The sequence below is a fragment of the Eucalyptus grandis genome, chromosome 11 (genome assembly GCF_016545825.1).
Source record: "Eucalyptus grandis isolate ANBG69807.140 chromosome 11, ASM1654582v1, whole genome shotgun sequence".
Lineage (NCBI taxonomy): Eukaryota > Viridiplantae > Streptophyta > Magnoliopsida > Myrtales > Myrtaceae > Eucalyptus > Eucalyptus grandis.
In genome coordinates, this window is record NC_052622.1 from 17,993,411 (window position 1) to 18,000,100 (window position 6,690).

Below are 6,690 nucleotides of genomic sequence, written 5' to 3' on the forward strand. Positions count from 1 at the left end.
ATGATCTTTGCTCTTCAGTGAAACGACATCAATCCCTTTAAGAAGAAATGAGCTTCAAATAACTAATCTGTAAGGAAACTGACTACCCCCTTAGGAGTGATCTACAAAAAACCTTCAGGAAAACCTCGCTACAAATGACATAGCTGATCAAAGGATGAATACATCTACCAATCTACTGCCCCATAAATCTCCATGCACTTCATGAAAACAATACCACAATATACACAACTGAGTCTAGAGTTCCAGGCCAAAAAATGGGTCTGACAGATCAATGTAAAATGGAATTGATGCTCTATCCATTTAGCTTACATATAACATGTCAGAGTAAATCCAAATCCCTCTCCCGGGTTGTTCAACTAGCCAGTCAAACCTTTTTCATTGTTTCCCATGGAAAGGAAAAATTACCCATTATCTTTGCTCTTCAGTGAAACAACACCAATCTCTTTGAAATGAGCTTTAATAATTAATCTATGATGAAACCGGGTTCACTTTTAGGAATGATCTACAAAAAATCTTCAGGAGTTCCTCAATACAAAAAGAAGCAGCACCTCCTGACACAGCTAGTCAAATGATGAATACATCTACCTATCTACCACCCTATAATCATCATGCACTTAATGAAAATAATGCCACATTAAAGACAAGTATCACATCGAAAATATTATTCTTAACGATAGCCACTGGATCCTATGGTAAGTACAAAAGGAACTGTAAAAGGAAAAGAAAGAGCATAACAATGATGACAAAAGAAGATAGTGAGACCATACAAATAACATTACATAAGATGAGTTGCATCATGGATTGATTATTGAGGTCAACTATTGATTTCATACTTACATCCTTATCCAAGATGCACACATGAACAAGATTTTTTTTTTAATTGACAAATAAGCATAACTACCAGAAACTGGGATGCCATATGGTTTAGAAAATCAATTATTTCGAGAATGGTAAAAAAAAAAAAAAAGTGAGGCCAATGATGAAAGAAAAACTGTGTCCATTAACAGCTCGCGGGTCATTCGGGTCATTGAATGCCACGAGCATCAAGGAAAACCAAATTTCTGCATAAGTTACAGGATCGACCACAAATATACTCCTGCGTCTGTAGAAGGAAGGATAGGTAAGATGATGATAACTCATACCGAAAGTGACACGGACACATTCAGTGGTGCTAGAATAGGGTGAAAGTGATTGCTTTCACAACTAGCATTGCTCAGGCATTGACTATCCCGAACATTGTCCCTGAAACTCGAACCTCCATTGGAGGTGTTGCAGTAGACTTCTAAACCCATGATCTCTACAACTTTGTGGACTTGGCCTTTGTGCTAGGCAAAGGAGAAAAGAGAACTTCAGGTCTCTCGCTAAGACGAAAATCAATAAAACAAGAACCATAAAGCTGTAAAGGCAAGTAATAGAAAGAAGTCAATAGGCATGTAAGTATCCTCACTTCCAAATGAGTTCAAAACCAGATCATCAAATAATGGGCCTTCTATTTGTTGAAATACAGTGAGTTTGGCTCTTCCCACATCTCAGGCGGGAAAATGAGCATGCCTCACTATATTGAGCAGTAATGCACATATTTCAGACATCTCGCCCAATTAGAAGGGTTGCAGAAAAATGGTAAGATTATAAGCCCACCTCATTAGCAGGATTGTGGAAGAATGATAATGATCATGCGGCGGACATTAAAATATAGCGCAACTGAAGCAAAAGGCCAAAAGCCAAAGCTAAAGCCAAAAGCCGCAGCTATGCCAAGATAGGCCCTCTATAGTCATTCCTTCACTCACAGAAGCGCATAGAAACATCATCATACAGGCTTGCATTTTATGAAGTTTAAGCTCCCAGGCATTGTATGTTGCAACTTACCACTAATAAGCAATTACTCTTTAACTCACCAGCAACTAAACCATGTCTAAAACCAAGTCAAAGAAAAAGCATATTGATACTGGGAGAGACATTTAGCAATATGTCTTACTACAGATCAATACTGTGCAGCTGGACTTGCACTACCTATAGAATACCTCCCCAGAGAAACACTTTAAAAATTTAGCACGCTTACTCAGTTCACCATTATAAGAAATCTTCTTTGCATTGTAAATTACAAAAGTTGTGCACAACTTAATGATCAAAAGTATTAGAGAGTTGTAAGTTAACCACAAAAATACCTGTGATTTGCTCAAAATTGGAAAAGCAATATACTGAACTTTCTTAATGCTGGGTTTGGGAGGGAGAGGAGAAAATAAAAGAAAAAAAATTGGATGATATGAATTTTGATGAGAAGAGTACTACTTTCTTCCATGTTGTTTGGAAGCATGATAATGAAAGTTAAGATAGAGTAACTTGTTTCAAATAGAGCAAAAATTGAAGAGAGAAAATATTTGATCAGTGAAATTCCTTTTATGACCCTGAAAGTGGAAAGTTACAACCTATTTCAAGGGAAAAAAAGGAAAATCTGTTAATTTCTACCTTTTTCACTCCATCTTTAAGTGATTGCTAAAAAGCTGACCCTATAATTTATTTATTTTTCGTTCAATTCATTTTGTACATATTTCCTGAAGAAGGGACTATTAAAATACCTCCATATTTTCCTGTCTCCTATTCCTCCCCTCCCACTCTTCCATAGATGATCTAATTCCCCAATTCCATCTCGAGTTGATGCAAATGCTGGCTTTTCTCTCCTTTTTTATAAGCAAATAAGCTAAATGTTTCAACAGAGGACACGAAGGGGGTGCCAACATGTACACACAGTTTTTAAAAGAGGACATAAAATACAAGGCTAGTTAATGTACACTATCTGCAAGAACTTGTAAATGCAATCCGACATTTTCACTATGTTTCTCCATAAAGTTATCTCAACCATAAGTGAAAACCGCTAAGGAAGTTTCTCTCTTTCAAAAGCTCCAAATGCCTTTCTTATGACAAATAGAAGATAAAGAGAGGGATCAAGTTGACTTATGAAGTTTCCTCAGAACAGCAACACATATACTGCCAAGCCCTAATTCACCCTCTACTGACATCACAGATCCAATCAATTCCCATAAAACCATTTAAGAAAATGAGGATGAGACCTAATCAACAGTCGATATAAATATTACCTAACAGACATCTGCTTCATAATTTTTAAGCTGGATAACTTCAAACCAAAAATCATCTGCGCCTGTGAAATATAAAAAGTTGTCAGAATGGATGTCCGGTGGACTTATAGATAAAACACTAGCAGATACAGCGGAGAAACTGAATTCACATTTCAAGTGGCCACTTATTTAAAAGGGTTACGCCTGTAAGTGTAGGGAATACAGAAGGCGTCATGCCTGTAAGTGCAGGGAATAAAACAAACAGAGAGAAATAATGTAATCAGAAGAAATCTGTAAAGCGAAGAAAATTTTGAAGATGAAAATCATTGCCTAGATAGCAACTATCTTTTTTCTGGTCAGACTGGACAGCAACTTGAAACAAGGTCATACGGTTATCAAAAGAGCAATATACCACAGAAATATAAGGATGAAAACAAGTATATCTTCTTCTAAGCAATAAATTTTCCAGAGAAATTAAAATCTAAAGACTCCATCATGAATTGGGGACATCATGCCCACAACAACGGGGTGGGTATTATTGTGTTAGAGAAGAATGAACGCCTATACCAGAACTAGAATTACTGTGTACCATATTAATTTTCTCGAGGGAGAGGAAAACTAGGACAATAAGGGGTTAAGTCAAAAAAGGAAGGTGCTTTCTCTATCTTTTGTAATCCAATATTGATACACCAGTGGTACCTCAAGCTCTAACAACAAAGAAATATCAGTCTGCAAGTAAACTGCAACTTCCTAGGGGCTGCCAATGTGCAGTTGCGATCTCATTCCATTGCGTCTTACATCAATATATTCATTATTAATTGGCAAAAAAAATAAAAAATAAAAAAGATTCTAAATTCCATAGCCATATAATGTTAATGTGAAACACCTGCTAATCACCATATCCCAGTATTTGGGGCTTTTGATGGATTAAAATATCATGTGTTTCATCATCTGCTAATAAGACAAAATACTAAACGAGCGTCAATCAACAAGGGAAAATGCTAGGCCCCGGGTTGCTCATCAATTTGGTAGACATTAAAATGCAATGAAATGAATAAGAACTATCCATATGGCATAAAATGCAGTATGATGGATGCGGTAAAGAGTAGAACTTACAGAAGTACTCTGCAAGTTGTTCTGATTAGCTTGGTATAGAATATGAACATTTCTGATGGAGACTTGAATGCTGTCAAGTATCTATGGTGAAAAAAACCAAAAAAATAACCAACGTGTATTAGGATGACACTCCCTCAAAGCACCCTTGGGGTTCTTGGAGCCTAATGTACAAGCGGCAAACTAATAATAAACCTCATTAAATTACCTTTGCACTAATGTAGGAAATAAACGACTGCCCAGCCTCATTATCTGCCACGAACTCCAAAAAGAAATCAGCACAACAAAATCATGTACATACACATCGGAAATGCAGCCAACATTGTCCCAAAATGAAGCCCAGCAGCAACTTTATTCATGCATTCATAGATACATATATTCCGACTATGTCTACTTAAGTCAGGAAAACAATACTATAACGTCCATAAACGGGCAAGGCAGATCCATAGTTGGTACTAGAAGTGAAGAGCAGCAGCTTATCCGATGTCTAAGGCCACAAAAATGAAAAACTACACTTGTACCGTGTTCAATGAGAGGCCAAGTAATATCTTCCCCCTCACCAAACTGTACTAGAAGTGAAAAGCATGCGCTAAGTACAGCACGGAAAGAAAGAAAATGGGAGACAGACTCAGCTTACCGTTCATGCGTCGCGATAACTTCGCGAGCTCGGCAGCGGCAAGCTTCGCCTTCTTGCTGGCGAATTCTCTCCTCTCGACGGCCTCCGAAGTCCACTGAGACCGCGCCGAAACAGCACGACAACACCACCATCGTCAGACAGTTCGGAATCGCTAGGCGACGGGCTCAAGACAAGCGCACTACTATCAGAACGCGAGGGACTCGAGAGGGGCTCACCTCCTCGTCGCGGCGGTCGGAGGCGCGGACGAACACGTCCTCGAGGACGATGATGATGGGGTCCCACCCGAGCTTCTTCCACGGGATCCTGATGCTGAGGCGGCCGACGCGGCCCTCCCGGAGGGCGAGGGGCAGCCGGAGGTAGTCGAAGGCCTCGAGGATGAGCTCGACGTTCTCGAGGAGGACCTCCTCGTTCCAGAGGGTGATCTTGAGCTGCTCCCGCTGGATGTCCTTCACGTACCGGCCGAGGTACCCCAGCAGCAGCTGGCGGACCAGGCCTTCGAACATTGCTTCGCGATCTCTCTCCGCGCGCGCGCGCGCGCGGAACGAAGGGAAGGGAAGGGAGAACGAGGGCGAGGTTCGATTCTAATGCCCTAATCTCCCCATGGCGGCGGCGGCGGCGGTGGCGGCGGCGGCGGCGGAGGAGATTCCCGGCGACGGCGACGAACGCAAAATGACGTGCGCGCGCATATACACGGCGAGAGAGGGAGAGAGAGGGAGTGGTTAGAGCGAAGCGGCTTCCTTCCCAAGGAGATGGAAACCGAGCCGGGCCTCGTCGAAGCGGGTGTGGATCCAAACCGACCCGGATGGGGCCCGTGTTGAGTCGGGCTTCAGTAAAACGGCGAGGTGCCGGATGGATTCGGCCTGGACCCAGCCCAATTTTCGCCTTAAGAAAATGAATCTCTTTCGAATAAAATTAAAACGTAAATAATAACTATTATGTTTCAGAAATCAATTTCTAATCATATTTTTCTATTTCTATTCCTTTTACGAATTTCTAAGTAAAAAAATACATTTGATAACGATACTTTATTTTCCAAATGAAAATTCATTTAATAACAACACAAAATTTATCTTTCAAAAGACAATCGATAGATGAACGGCAAGTGACAACGGCTAGCAAGCTGTGGGTAATGAACAGCAGGCCATGATAGGTGAGCAGCCAATTAATATAGAAGATGAGCAATAAAAGAGTTTTTATTTCTTTTGTTAGAAATGAAAAAGTTGAAAATTCTTATTTCTCGTTTATGTTCCAAATATATTTATGAAATAATAATTTATTTAGAAAAATAAAATTACATTACCAAATGAATTACTATTCCATACTTATTCATGAAAATATAAAAAATAATAAAATAGAAAAATAAAATTATTATCATGCACCCTCTTAATATACATGTGATTTAATTGGATCTATCGAGTTGTTGCGATTTGAAAATTCTTTGGGACCCATTTTGAAACTTTTAGTTCTTTTTTTGCTTTAAAGTTTATTGTTTCTAATTCCACCAAAAAAACAAAGCAACTTACTATTTTTCAATCAAACCTAAGTCCATAACTATACCTCTGTGCTAATAATAAAGCAAAGTTTCGAATTTGGTGTCTAGCCACGTATTTACAATATATATATATTCTTGAATTTCATATCGTTTTATTATGGGTTAATACAACAAAAAATTACGAGCTGATACATATGTAATAAATTTATTCCAAATTAATTTTATTTACTATGAAAAATCTCAAATTGATACATATATGACAAATTTATCCCAAATTAATTTTTTTATCGCCTAAACACACCTAAACCCCAAATTAATACATTTATGGCAAAATTATTCTCCGTTAATTTATATTAAATTGGATTAATATCATG

General features: G+C 38.7%; 1 protein-coding gene across 1 annotated transcript; it reads right to left on the reverse strand.

Moving 5' to 3' along the window:
- Positions 1-2,623: 2,623 nt before the first annotated feature.
- LOC120290036 (vacuolar protein sorting-associated protein 13-like) lies at positions 2,624-5,524 on the reverse strand. The gene is made up of 5 exons (XM_039305715.1): positions 5,040-5,524; positions 4,825-4,918; positions 4,396-4,439; positions 4,191-4,271; positions 2,624-3,157 (listed from the first exon to the last, which is right to left on the reverse strand). The coding sequence occupies exons 1-5, from the start codon at positions 5,325-5,327 to the stop codon at positions 3,092-3,094; spliced, it is 573 nt and encodes a 190-aa protein (XP_039161649.1). The 5' UTR covers positions 5,328-5,524; the 3' UTR covers positions 2,624-3,091.
- Positions 5,525-6,690: the final 1,166 nt, after the last annotated feature.

What these genes read in the sequence shown, in the direction of transcription:
- LOC120290036 (XM_039305715.1), bottom strand. Translation starts at nt 5,327, where the DNA reads ATGTTCGAAGGCCTGGTCCGCCAGCTGCTGCTGGGGTACCTCGGCCGG. An exon ending in GTTATCGCGACGCATGAACG is followed by an intron (nt 4,440 to 4,824) that starts GTAAGCTGAGTC and finishes AGTTCGTGGCAG; the next exon opens with ATAATGAGGCTGGGCAGTCG. An exon ending in ACAACTTGCAGAGTACTTCT is followed by an intron (nt 3,158 to 4,190) that starts GTAAGTTCTACT and finishes TATATTTCACAG; the next exon opens with GCGCAGATGATTTTTGGTTT.